The following is a 14,358-nucleotide window of genomic DNA, read 5'->3' on the forward strand; positions in this document are numbered from 1 at the left end:
TAATTGTACAGTACTTTATTTGACAATTTTTATTTTTTGAATAAAAATTCAAAGATATTATAATGAAATTAGTATTCTTTGAATGAAATTTGTTGTATTGATTTCTTTCACCAAATTTAGTTGATGTCATGTCCGTTCCAGTTTCATAAAATTCGACTTTACAGAATGTTCTTTAATGCAAACGATGCATCGAGTAATATGTGCAATCAAAGTTCAGTAAATAGAATACGAGGGAATGAAACCCACGTCGTAGCATCGTCTCTTCCTGATCGGTATGTCACATCTATCCACAAAGCATGCCATAAATTGAGGAAATATTTACACAATCCCCAATAATAAACCAAAACATAGGGGCTGTACCCCTGGCGCTCACCTGGTAGAATAAACAGTATACTGCAATGACGAAAGGTATTTTAAACAAACTTCAATGGTTGCTAGAAGACAGGGCAGCATGTCGACTCGTACTAACATAATCATAAGACTTTAAACATCCAAACAAAAAAAAACATTTTAGGGGGCATCCCCCCCCCCTACCCCCCACCACCACCACCTCCGTATACCACCTCAGACCCCAATTTTTATAATTCCTTGAACAAACTTTGGTACATCATGGGTGATGAAGGTTGTGGTGAAGTTTCATCGAAATTGTATGTGTAGTTTCAGAGGAAAAAGCTAATTCCTATTTTGGGGGCGGTGGGGGGTGGGGTGGGGGTGTCAAACCTGGATCCAGTTTGACCCCCGGTAAACCCCCTTAGACCCCAATTTTTTTAATGCCGTGAACAAACTTTAGTCACAACATAAGAAATATCATTTGTGCCAAATTTGGTCACAATCCCTTCAGTGGTTTCAGAGAAGTTGCAAGTGTTTACGGACGGACTGACGGACGACACGCCATCGCATAAGATCCCATTAACTTCGTTCCAGGTGAGCTAAAAACAATGAATAACATTCCTCAAAATATATAATAGGGAATATACTTTTGTATGTACAAGACCGTCTTTCATCCATGAAACAATAGATACAGTTCATCATCAAAACACGATTTCAATAAAACAGCCAAATTATCCCAGCGATTCCTTCACAGCCAGAAGCGTTGCATTTTAACGCAACAAATAATAGAGAGACCTCACGGGTCGCCACTCCGACGCAGGATACCTGAATGGCTCATTCATCCCAGTAAGCTGGTGCTCATCCCAGTGATCACCCAGTGCCCAGTGGTGGTCCCAGCCAGCCACCTGAACCGTTAAGCCAACACCAGGCTCAACAAATAATAACTTAGAAGTAATTCTCTTTCATTTAATTGGAGATTGTCTAGCAAGGAGTTAAAACTGCGGCAATAACTTCCATGAAAGCCCGAGGTAAGCTTCCGGACCGTTTTGCCACGGGATGAATGGTTATACACCTAAAAACGACCAATCCTGAGTGGAGGTGTTTGAGGCTTTTTAGGCAATGATTGCACAATATCAATCGCTCTTCACTTGGAGCATTTGCAGTGTTTATTTGTATGGAGGCGCACATGCCTCGAACAAGTTCGTAGCTGCCGGAATCCAATCCTGCAAACAATGCAGGTGTACGGTTTCTCTCCCATGCGGATATGCAAGTGGTCTCTCAAGGTGGATTGATGGGAAAACGTCTCTCCACGAACGCAGCAAATCCAGAATCTGTGGAAATCTGGACTTCATCTTAAATTGAAATCTTATCTTATATAATCTTATAATCTGGAATCTTAGAAATCTGGACGCTCTCCAGGGTGGATCATTTTGTGGGCCCGACAACTAGACAAATCGCCAAATGTCTTCCCATCAACACTGCAGGTGTACGGCTTCTCTCCAGTGTGGATTCGAGTGTGTATCACAAAGTTGAATTGATTTTGCGTTCGGAAAGAACAATCAGTGCACTTGTACTTCTTATCAGTAGAAACCGGTTGGTGCGTCTCCATGTGCTTCTTCAAAGCGGCTTTGGTGATGAAGCCATGAACGCGGCAGCTGCAGATAAAATGATTTCTCATGTCCTTCAACTGTTGTTCTGCAAAAAACATTCAGAACAAAGAATAAATGATAAATAAGCCGACGAGTTATCAGCATCGTATTCATGAGAAATGAGACAACATAGCCGAAAAAGGAACATTCGTGGAAACTAGCAGGTACCCGCAGAAATTGCACGTAATGTGAAATGTGACTTCAATAACTCAACTCCCCCCCACCCTATGCCCCAAAGCCTCAACCTCCCTTTCACAACTCTGTCCACTCTCTGCTCTCCATCCCCCCCCAATCCCAATTCTGTACCCACCCTTCCCTATTTCGGTATTCCTACATGTTATTTCTTCATTAGCTCATTAAAATGGTGGAATATTCAACCCTCTTTTCCCTCTCTTATCCAACTTAACCTCCGCCTCTCACACTCACATCGCAATTTCCTCTGCCTCTCACATCGCCATTGCCTCCACCTCTCACGCTCACATCGCCATTGCCTCCACCTCTCACGCTCACATCGCCATTGCCTCCACCTCTCATGCTCACATCGCCATTGCCTCCACCTCTCACGCTCACATCGCCATTGCCTCCGCCTCTCACGCTCACATCGCCATTGCCTCCGCCTCTCACGCTCACATCGCCTCCGCCTCTCACATTGCCTCTGCCTCTCACATCGCCATTGCCTTCGCCTCTCATGCTCACATCGCCATTGTCTCCGCCTCTCACGCTCACATTGCCATTGCCTCCGCCTCTCACACTCACATCGCCATTGCCTCCGCCTCTCACATCGCCATTGCCTCCGCCTCTCACATCGCCATTGCCTCCGCCTCTCACGCTCACATCGCCATTGCCTCTCACGCTCACATCGCCATTGCCTCCGCCTCTCACGCTCACATCGCCATTGCCTCCGCCTCTCACGCTCACATCGCCATTGCCTCCGCCTCTCACATCGCCATTGCCTCCGCCTCTCACATCGCCATTGCCTCCGCCTCTCACATCGCCATTGCCTCCGCCTCTCACATCGCCATTGCCTCCGCCTCTCACATCGCCATTGCCTCCGCCTCTCACGCTCACATCGCCATTGCCTCCGCCTCTCACGCTCACATCGACATTGCCTCCGCCTCTCACGCTCACATCGCCATTGCCTCCGCCTCTTCTGCTCACATCGCCATTGCCTCCGCCTCTCACATCGCCTCCGCCTCTCACGCTCACATCGGCATTGCCTCCGCCTCTCACGCTCACATCGCCATTGCCTCTCATGCTCACATCGCCATTGCCTCCGCCTCTCACGCTCACATCGCCTCTCACATCGCCATTGCCTCCGCCTCTCACGCTCACATCGCCAATGCCTCCGCCTCTCACGCTCACATCGCCATTGTCTCTGCCTCTCACGCTCACATCGCCATTGCCTCCGCCTCTCACATCACCTCCGCCTCTCACGCTCATGCCGCCATTGCCTCCGCCTCTCACGCTCACATCGCCATTACCTCTCACACTCACATCGCCATTGCCTCTCACCTCACATCGCCATTGCCTCTCATGCTCACATCGCCATTGCCTCTCCCGCTCACATCGTCATTACCTCTCACGCTCACATCCCTCTAACGTTCACATCGCCATTGTCTCTCACGCTCACATCGCCATTGCCTCTCACGCTCACATCGCCATTGCCTCTCACGCTCACATCGCCATTGCCTCTCACATCGCCATTGCCTCTCACGCTCACATCGCCATTGCCTCTCACGCTCACATCGCCATTGCCTCTCACGCTCACATCGCCATTGCCTCTCACGCTCACATCGCCATTGCCTCTCACGCTCACATCGCCATTGCCTCTCACGCTCACATCGCCATTGTCTCTCACGCTCACATCGCCATTGCCTCTCACATCGCCATTGCCTCTCACGCTCACATCGCCATTCCCTCTCACGCTCACATCGCCATTGCCTCTCACGCTCACATCGCCATTGCCTCTCACGCTCACATCGCCATTGCCTCTCACATCGCCATTGCCTCTCACACTCACATCGCCATTGCCTCTCACATCGCCATTGCCTCTCACGCTCACATCGCTATTGCCTCCGCCTCTCACGCTCACATCGCCATTGCCTCCGCCTCTCATGCTCACATCGCCATTGCCTCCGCCTCTCACGCTCACATCGCCATTACCTCTCACGCTCACATCGCCATTGCCTCTCACGCTCACATCGCCATTGCCTGCACCCCTCACGCTCACATCGCCATTGCCTGCACCCCTCACGCTCACATCACCATTGCCTCTCACGCTCACATCCCTTTCACGCTCACATCGCCATTACCTCTCACGCTCACATCCCTCTCACATCGCCATTACCTCTCACGCTCACATCGCCATTGCCTCTCACGCTCACATCGCCATTGCCTCTCACGCTCACATCGCCATTGCCTGCGCTTCTCACGCTCCCATCGCCATTGCCTCTCAGGCTCCCGTCGCCATTGCCATTGGAGAGGTGTGAGGAGAGAGAGAGAGAGGAGTGAGGATAGAGGGGTTAGGGGAGGGAGGGGTGAGGGGAGGAGAGGTGTGAGGAGAAATAGAGGAGTGAGGAGGGAGAGAGAGAAGAGTGGAAGGGGGGTGAGGAAGGGGGAGAATTTCTTTGCATAATATTGTTGAAGTCACATTTTATATTGCGCAGACGTTCCACAGGTAACAGCTAGTATTACTGTATTACTGAAACTTACCTTTGACGATAATGAAGATGATATGATGAGGATATTGAAGGGGGGTGGTTAGAAGGTTGAGGGTCCCACTTGAGGATTATCCAGGGAGGACCCCACAGAGGCTGTAGAGGAGCTAGGAGAACGTGGGGTGATGATGCTTGAGACTGGACGAGAAAAACTAGTGGTCGGCACTTGTTTTGCTTTTTTCTGAAGGTCTTTAAAGACCTTCTTATAAGGAATGATCATATCCTCCACCTCTCTTTTAAATTTAATGCTCCTCGCCATAAAGGGGTCCACCTCAAAAACTCTATCAGAAAGTGCTTTTGCAAGTTGCAGAACCTCAGACAACGATTTCAAATTCAACTGAGGCTTCACAACCACCTCCTCTTCACTGTCCTCGTCACCTTCACTGGACTTAATAAGCTCCTCTGAGTCCTCTTCTGTGAGAGCCTCAGTGTGGGACCTAATAATCAGTTCCTTTATCTCTGTGGCCTCTAGATCCGCAAATTCGTCCCCTCCAACATCACGTGCCATCTTCGCAATCCTCCTCACTTCATCATCAACAGAGGGGAAACTGCCAAATTCATTCACTTCTTCCTTCCACAACTTCCCCCAGCAGGCGTTGATAGTTGCCTGCTTGACATCCTTCAGCGAATCCCTGATGTTGTTGATGCAGTCGGCGATGTTGTAGTCCTTCCAACACTGGCTGACGTTCAGTGTGGGATCACTTTCCATCGTATCCAAAATATGACGGAAAGTGCGTCTGGTGTAATAAGTCTTGAAGGCTGCTATCACACCTTGGTTCAAGGGTTGCAGGAGGGCAGCTGTATTGGGAGGCAGGAAGAGAACCTCCACGTTTGGATGAGCAAACTGAATGTTCTCCGGGTGGCCGGGAGCATTGTCGAGGATGAGGAGGACTTTAAAGGCCAATGATTGGGATGATAGGTAATTTTCCACTTCATGGACGAAGCAGTTGAGGAACCAGTCCATGAAAACTGCTGCTGTGACACAGGCCCTCTTATTTGATGGCCAAAACACAGGCAAGTCGTGCTTCTTTTTCCCCTTCAACACGCGAGGGTTCAATGCGCGGAACAGCAGCATTGGCTTGACCATGAAGTCCCCCGATGCATTGGCACAGAGGAGTAGGGTCAACCGATCCTTGGCTGCCTTAAAACAAGGAGCCGATCTTTCCTCCTTGGAGATGAACTTTCTGGAAGGCATCTTCTTCCAGAACAATCCAGTCTCATCTGCATTAAACACCTGTTCTGGCCTGTAACCCTTCTTCTTTATAATCTTCTTTAGCTGTGGCAGAAAATTCTGTGCTGCCACATAGTCTGCAGATGCCGATTCCCCCAAAAATTTCACATGCTGCAGGTTGTAACGCTTCTTAAAATTTTCAAACCAACCCTTACTTGCAAGAAAGGAACTGGTACTACTGCCTTCACCACCAGAGGCCTGCATCAAATCTTCATACAATTGCTTGGCTTTCTCACGTATGACCGGGCCATTCAGGGACACTCGCTTTTGTGTCTGGTCTTCTATCCACAGATTCAACGTTTTTTCCATTTTTTCCAGCTTTGGATCACGTGTTATAAACAACACTTTTGCACTTTTAGGAATGCTTGCAGCCACGCTCGCCCTTATGGCGATTTCATTTTTCCTTATGGAGCGTACGGTGGACTCATTGACGTCATAATGTCTACCCACTGATGCCGCGGTCTCGCCTCCAGCCAGTCGGTCCAATAACTCCACTTTTTGGCTCAAATACATCACTTTTTTCTGCCTCCTTCCATTAGATTCACTACCAGCACTCGCTCTCAGCTTGGAGGCCATGATTAAGGGCAATAAATCTCAAAGGAACGGCACAATTATCCAATGTTGAGGCTGCCCCAACCCTTGTGATTTTGCATTATATAATCAACAAACAATAACATTAAATATATTTCCTTTCATGGTTTTCTGATATCATACAATGGGGGTGAATGTACATGACACCCTTTTAACGAAGAGAGAAACAAGTGTAATTTGTGGGTGTTTCCAGTTCGCAAAACACATGATCGTGTTCAAAATATGCGATGTGATAACATGCAAAATCAACAAAGAGGAAGGCCCATGATAAAACCTATCTTAAGTTTGGGTCACAAAAGATAGGAGAACCCACAATAAAAAATAAGGCAAGTGTGTGTGTGTGTGTGTGTGTGTGTGTGTGTGTGTGTGTGTGTGTGTGTGTGTGTGTGTGTGTGTGTGTGTGTGTGTGTGTGTACGCGTCTGAAAATCGTAGAAAATAAAATAAAATAAGACGACGAGGCCAATTTCCACTAAATTTTGCATACAGCCAGGGGTACTGAAGGTCAGGTCAATGGAGAGTCCCCTCCCTCCCCCCCCCCCCCCACCCCAATCAATACCCCAACTTGTGATTTTCACTTGTACACATGGCACAGTGCAAATGGTCTACTAATCCTCGCTGGATACAGGGGCGACAAGCCATGGCACAAAATATATTTACCCCACGTCACATATTGCCCTCCCACCAATGCCCCCCCTCCACCCCCCCCCCTACCCCACCACCGGAAAGCTGCTTCTGGGAGGAGTGTGTTTCCAGTAAAGAAGATGCTCTAAAATACACTCTCTGCCACAAAAACAACCACGAAAAAGAGCAATCAGAGATTGCAAACCCTCACCAGGATGTATCTTCAGTGGTTTTTAATAGTCAGGGCCCTTAGGGATATTTTGGGGCCGTTTAGTTCAAATTCTTCCAAAAGCACCAAATTTGGCCCAGATGTTGCCCATGCCATACTCTTTCGATTTTTGACGGGCGCCAAGACGGGCGCCCCCCCCCCCCGGGGGGCCCCATATTGGCGAAATACTAAATGGCCGCCACCCGGATTAGAGGAAAATCAGTTAAATAACCAAAAGGGTTGGAATCATGTACGATACCACTTTTCAGGGGTTTTCGAGGTCGAGGAATCCAATTATGATGTTATTTTGATGATTCGAGGTCAAGGTCAACCCTCAAGGTCATCTTAAAGGTCATTTTGGAGTCAAACATGTCGGTTTTTGAGTTTTTTGTCAAGATTTACGCGAGGTTCACCATTTTATGTTTCTGGGTTGGGTAATCGAACTCTGACCTTATTTTTGACAATTAGAGGAAATATTTACATGTCTATTTCCTAATTTTCAGGCATATGCAGTTCATCAGTCTAATTACAAAGGTACGGATTTTGATGTTTTATGAACTGTATGCCATATCCTTGTGTTTAATTTTTGTGCGATCATGATCCGGGTTCATGTATACATGATTGTATACATGTCATAAATATGACGTCACAGGTCATGTGACCTGGCGGCCATATTGGATTTTATGAAAACCTTAAAAATGGATCCCTGCCTTCATTTTTCGATCGATTCATTTTGAACTTTGACCACTTATAGTACGCCATGTGATTGGATGCATATCCTAATTATGACGTCATGGGTCAGGTGACATGGCGGGATGGACCGGTATGGTCCCTGGATCATACCGCCCTTGGCGCCCGTCAAAAATCGAAAGAGTATGGCATGGGCAACATCTACGCCAAATTTGATGCTTTTGGAAGAATTTGAACCAAAATATCCCTAAGGGCCCTGACTATAAGGCTTTGGTGTTAAAACAAATATGGCGGCCGAACCACGTGACCGATGACGTCATCATTAATTTTTTTCTCCACCAATTTATGCTGACATGACGCTCAAGAAATTTCATCTTGATCGGATGAAGTTTTGTTCTTGTCGAATTATGACGTCATAATGGAGGCACCTATGACATCATGAACATATTCTATTCCCCATGGAGAGTTCTTTATAATGAGCCATTTCTCAATTTTTTCTATTCAGCACTTTCGGAGATATAGAGGTGCAAAGTTTTTCGGTTTTTCAAAGATGGCGGCCAAACCATGTGACCTATTACATCATAATTATCATTTCAAAATTATACAGGTCGAGTTGCACCTATGGTGAAAATTTCCTGTCGATCGGACCAACGGTTGCAGAGAAAATCATATTTATTCAGTGCGGACAAGCAAACAGACAGACCAGTCAGACCCTCTCCTCAGACAGGAAGACAGACAGACAGACTCAAATGCAATACCCTCTCCTCAGGCGAGGGTAACAAGCACGTGACAACATGTGACACAGATGAAGTGCAATCCTCCAACAGATCAATTCTGAATAATTACATATCCATTTCATTGGGATCTAATCAAGTAATGCTGCGTTGTTGCGAATGTTTTCACAAAGGGGTCAAAAGTGGAAGTAATCTTGGCTTGGGACAAATTGGCTAATGACCAATGGGGTGACGATGTGTGTGACCAATGATAATCTGGAGATGTGCATTTGGATTTAAATCTGCTGAATTGGCAGGCCAGAGTGGTATGACAATAACGTTGGCATTGACAGGAACGTTCCTTGTTTGAATGGCCCTGTGAGCAGGAGCATTGTTGTGCATAAAGATGCTTCCTGGGATGACATTCTTGAAGGGTTGGCAACACATGTTGCTGCAAGAAATCATCAATATATTGATCTGTTGTCGGATTGCCATAGATACGGATCAAGTTGGTGCGAAAGGTTTCAGATTTTGCAGTTTCCTCATCACAGACTGGAGCATATCACTCATTTCGCTTTCTGTAGACCCATGCATGGCCATAATTCCTTTCATAGAGAAACCTGGATTCGTCACCGAACACGAAAATTGCCCATTGCATCTGTATCCATCGGACGTACGGATTTGACTGCAGGCATGCTTGGGTGTGTTGGGGTGCAAGTCTTGGACGCTGAACAGGATGTCGTGCATGGATCGCTGCATCACAGGGAGGTCTCAAGACAGTGTTGGCACTTTTCCTGCGAGGTCCAGGGAGTGCGTTTACATTGTTCTTGACATTTTGAAATTGATGGTGCATATGGTTCATTAACCTTGGATGTCCATTTCTTCACATTTATCTTGTTGATCCAGTGGCTTGATTACATATTCTGTGGTCATAAACACTTAATCTCCATCACGTTAAAGAGCCTTGCAACATGGCTAATGGAAGACCCTGCTTGAGGGTGTGCAATGATTTGATTCCTCTCATTTTCTGATAGACGTGGTATTGTAATACAGTGAAACCTTGACTTACGAGTTTAATTCGTTCTGTGACCGAGCTCGTAACTCAATTTGCTCGTTTCTCAAATTAAATTTCCCCATTAAAATGAATTGAAATGCTATTAATCCGTTCCAGCCCCCCAAAAACCACACCCATTTTTTTTGTTACGTGTTTTTAAATAAGAACAAGTACAAAAAGTTTTAATTAAAACAAAAGCCGCGTCGATGTTACACAATGCCTAGATGCAGCTGTGCCTATAACGTCGATGTTATAGGCACAGGACATTCCTATTGATTCGATTACTTGGTTATTTTTGTGCAAAGTGAAAATATATCTCGGCAATTTCCCGTGTGTGGCGACGAATTTTTAATATATCTCGGCATTTTCCCGTCTGTTATTTCAGGCGGTGTATGACTGACCATGTCGCAATTATCGCGATTTAAAAAAAATATATCTCGGCAATTTCCCGTGTGTGGTGACACGTGAACGAAGCTATGCTCCTCTCTCCACATTATTGTGACGACGTATAAATAAAATATTTCATCGTGACGATTGTCATCAAATGGACGAATTTTTAATATATCTCGGCATTTTCCCGTCTGTTATTTCAGGCGGTGTATGACTGACCATGCCGCGATTTAAACAAAATATATATATATATCTCGGCATTTTCCCATCTGTTATTTCGGGCGGTGTATGACTGACCATGCCGCGATTAAAAAAAAAAAAATCTCAATGGACTTGAAGTTACAGGCCTTTGAGAATTCATTTCGTTCTATAAAGGGCAACTTTCATCGGATTTTCTTCCCGTTTTTTTTCAACCGAGTCTAAAACTATGTTAGCGACTGTGAAAAATGAAATGATATATCGAATTTGATTTGAAATAAAACTGTGTGAGAGAGGAAGCCACCATGGGCCTACAAAACAGGCCTCAAAGCTATGCGAGTTAATAAAATGGTGGATATTTGTTTATATGAAGCCTCTCCCACAATGGGTGGAGCTATGGTTCCCAGAATGGGTGGAGCTTTGAGGTTTTGTCTTCTCTGCAAGAACAAGAAGAAGAACAAGAAGAAGAAGAAGAAGAAGAAGAAGAGGTAGAAGAACAAGAACAACAGCAGAGGGCACTCTATGACCAGCGTCTTACGACGCGGCTAAAAATGTACTTTATAAATAACAAATAATGTATAAACAAGCACGACCTCGTATATACTGTACATAATAAAAGAGAATGTAAAGAAATAAACTGGTTTTATTAAGTGTATTTACCTTGAAGATCAGACGAAGATGCTGGCGGAGGTGGAGGAGATAACTTTTGCCTTTTTCGCCACACTTTCCTCGCTTTCACTTGCAGGGCGTTTCAATAAAAACCTGTCCAATGAGGTTTGTTTCTTCCTCCCTTTCAAAATGTTTCGAAAATGAGTGAGGCAAGTGTCGTTACACAGCGCCAACGCACGACCTGTTGCAACTTTTTCAGGGTGTTTCTTTTCAATAAACTCTGAAATTTTCTCCCACATTCCCAACATTTCCTTAATCTCACTTGTAGCGATAACCATCTCCGCCTCTGGCTCCTCCGCGTTAATTTCCTGCAAAACCTCCGTATTCTGCTGCTGCTCTAGCTCCTTTAAGTCCTCCGTTGTCAGTTCCTCGTTGTGCTTCTCGACAAGGTCGTTAACGTCTTCTTCATTCACTTGCAGGCCCATGGACTTTCCGAGGGACACAATCTCCTCCACCACTAACACTTCAGGTTCGAATCCTTCGAAGTCCCTTTTGGACACAACCTCAGGCCACAGCTTCTTCCATGCAGAGTTTAAGGTCCTCCTTGTAACACCCTGCCAGGCCATATCGATAATTCTGAGGCAGGTCACGATATTGTAGTGATCCTTCCAGAACTCTCGAAGGGTGAGGTTTGTGCTCTCCGTATCCTCAAAGCAGCGCCGGAACAGGTGCTTGGTGAAGAGCTTTTTGAAATTTGAAATCACCTGCTGGTCCATGGGCTGCAGGATAGGGGTGGTGTTGGCTGGAAGGTAGAGGACCTTAATATACTTAAATTCTTCAAGGATGTCGTCTTCGAGGTTTGGTGGGTGTGCGGGAGCATTGTCAAGGACGAGAAGGGCTTGCAGGGGTAGGTTATTTTCCAAAAGGTACTTCTTGATGGCAGGACCAAAGACCAGGTTTACCCACTCCACAAAGAACTGCCTGGTGACCCACGCCTTTGCGTTTGCTCTCCACATAACCTGCAGTTTTTCTTTAAGTATCTTATGAGACTTAAAGGCTCTGGGGTTTTCAGAGTGATATACAAGTAGCGGCTTAATCTTGCAGTCACCACTCGCATTCGCGCACAGTGCAAGGGTTAACCTATCCTTCATGGGTTTGTGGCCTGGCATGCTCTTCTCCTCTGCCGTTATATACGTCCTCCTCGGCATCTTTTTCCAGAAGAGCCCTGTCTCGTCACAGTTGAAGATTTGCTGGGGGATGTATCCTTCGGCTTCTATCAGTTCGGCAAAAGTTATAATAAAATCTTCAGCTGCCTTCACATCCAAGCTTGCTGCCTCACCATGCCTGACGGAGTGAATGCCGGTCCTCTTCTTAAAATTATCAAACCATCCCCGACTGGCTTTGAATGACTCTTCCGATGCCTCGTCCGTTGATGTTCCCGCCGTCTGCTGCACCAAATCCCCGTAAATGTCTCGTGCCTTCTCACAGATGATGCTCTCGGTCACGGTATCTCCTGCGAGTTGCTTCTCCGTCAACCACACAAACAACAACTTCTCCATCTCTTCATGGACAGAGGTCCGGAGCTTTGAAATAATCTTAACGCCCTTGGCTGGCGTTATAGCCTTTATCGACTCCTTCTGCTTCAAAATCGTACATATCGTAGAAGTACTACGATCGTACTGCTTCGCCAAGTCGACAACACGCACACCTCGCTCATGTTTTTCGACGATTACGTGTTTTATATCCAAGCACATCATCCTTTTCTTCTTCTCAGCACTGCCCTTGGCATTCAATTTCTTAGGACCCATGGTTAAAACTAACAAATTTTCCAAAATAAACAAAATGCGAAAACAAAGCAACAGCGATACGGCAGAGATGCTTGCACGGCAAGATAACCACGTGAACTGAACGCTCGCTGGGCCACCTAGTGGTGGGTGGCGTAAGCTCGCTCACTCGTAACTCAGATCTCGGCTCGCATCACAAAGCAAAAAATCGACCGAGCGACGGCTCGTATCTTGGAAAACTCGTAAGTTGGTGCACTCGTAAGTCAAGGTTTCACTGTATTGTTAAAGCATGTAATCAGTGTGTTTTTGGATGGTCCACAGACTGGTGTTTCAGAAAGACTGTTCCTAATTTGCTCAAAATGCCTCATGTCACCTTTAAAATCGAAGCGTGCACGAGTTGCATGTGCTGAACAATTAATGCATGAGGGAACAAGAACAACACTCGGTCGAGCACATTCCTCCACCAGGCTGAACAGTTTGTTTTGTATCCCACTGATAGGCCCGGATCTGGATTCGGACCTGAACCAAAATCTAATCGGCTTGTTCTTGTCACCTAACCAACTTGTCCAGCAAATTTAGTCATAACTCGTCCATAACTCTTTTAAATATCATGTTATGTGTCGTTTTTCACCCAATCTCTCAATGGTGAAGAATCACTTAGAAATTAAATAATTCTCGTATCCGAATCCATATTCAGATCTTCACCAAAATCGAACCGAATCGTCCTCATCACACACGCAATCTATCCACCAAGTTTCGTCCAAATCCGCTCACAACTTTTTGAGATATCCTGCTGTGTATCGTTTTTGGTCCTATCTCCCAATGGTGAAGAATAACTTAAAATTCTACTAGCCGGATCTGGATCTTCATAAAAAACTAATCATTTCGTCTTTGTCACATACCCAGCCTCTTCGCAGAATTTCGTCCCAATCCGTCCACAACTTTTTGGGATATCTTGTTCACAAACAAACAGGCAGAGGTGAAAACATGATCTCCTTCCATCTTCGTTAGCGGAGGTAACTATGCTACGTGGAAAGTTGCAATGAGGTGTTCTGCACATCCCTCGTGCCAAAAAGGCACTTGAAATGAATCCTGGAATAGTCCTATAACAATTACATTCATTATTAATCCTATATGTTTGGTTTTTTTTATGACGGAGAGTGTAATACGACCCATTCTCTACCCCAGTTTAGCTGACCTATTCATAACCACTCCAATGAGCGCCATGTGAATGCAGTAAGCCTTGTTTCTCTCGTGTTAACGCACATGTGACTTACTAAAACCGGTCCATACGAGAACAACTTACCACAGATTTCACAACTATTTCGTCACTCTCCTGAGTGAGCTTTCATGTGTTTCCGAAAGTTACCTGGATGACGAAATGCCTTTCCACATTCAGTACAGATGTAAGGATGCTCTCCTGTATGAATTCTCAAGTGAGTGATTGAATCCCCTGCCCAAACACTGCAGGTATAGGGTTTCTATCCTGTATGTAGGTGCAAGTGCCTTATTAAATCCGATCGATTCGAGAATGTTACAAGTGTACGGACGCTCTCCCGTGTGACTTCGCAT

General features: G+C 45.9%; 1 protein-coding gene across 2 annotated transcripts; it reads right to left on the bottom strand.

Moving 5' to 3' along the window:
* LOC137417023 (tigger transposable element-derived protein 1) lies at positions 1 to 12,950 on the bottom strand. 2 transcript variants are annotated; one of them, XM_068102753.2, is made up of 2 exons: positions 11,054 to 12,950; positions 1 to 2,025 (listed from the first exon to the last, which is right to left on the bottom strand). In XM_068102753.2, the coding sequence occupies exon 1, from the start codon at positions 12,808 to 12,810 to the stop codon at positions 11,062 to 11,064; it is 1,749 nt and encodes a 582-aa protein (XP_067958854.2). In that variant the 5' UTR covers positions 12,811 to 12,950; the 3' UTR covers positions 1 to 2,025; positions 11,054 to 11,061. The 2 variants fall into 2 exon arrangements, with proteins under 2 accessions (XP_067958854.2, XP_067958846.2); XM_068102745.2 differs by lacking the exon at positions 11,054 to 12,950 and adding an exon at positions 4,692 to 6,638.
* Positions 12,951 to 14,358: the final 1,408 nt, after the last annotated feature.

Source organism: Myxine glutinosa, chromosome 1 (assembly GCF_964187855.1).
Source record: "Myxine glutinosa chromosome 1, kmMyxGlut1.1, whole genome shotgun sequence".
In the NCBI taxonomy this organism is placed as follows: Eukaryota; Metazoa; Chordata; class Myxini; order Myxiniformes; family Myxinidae; genus Myxine; species Myxine glutinosa.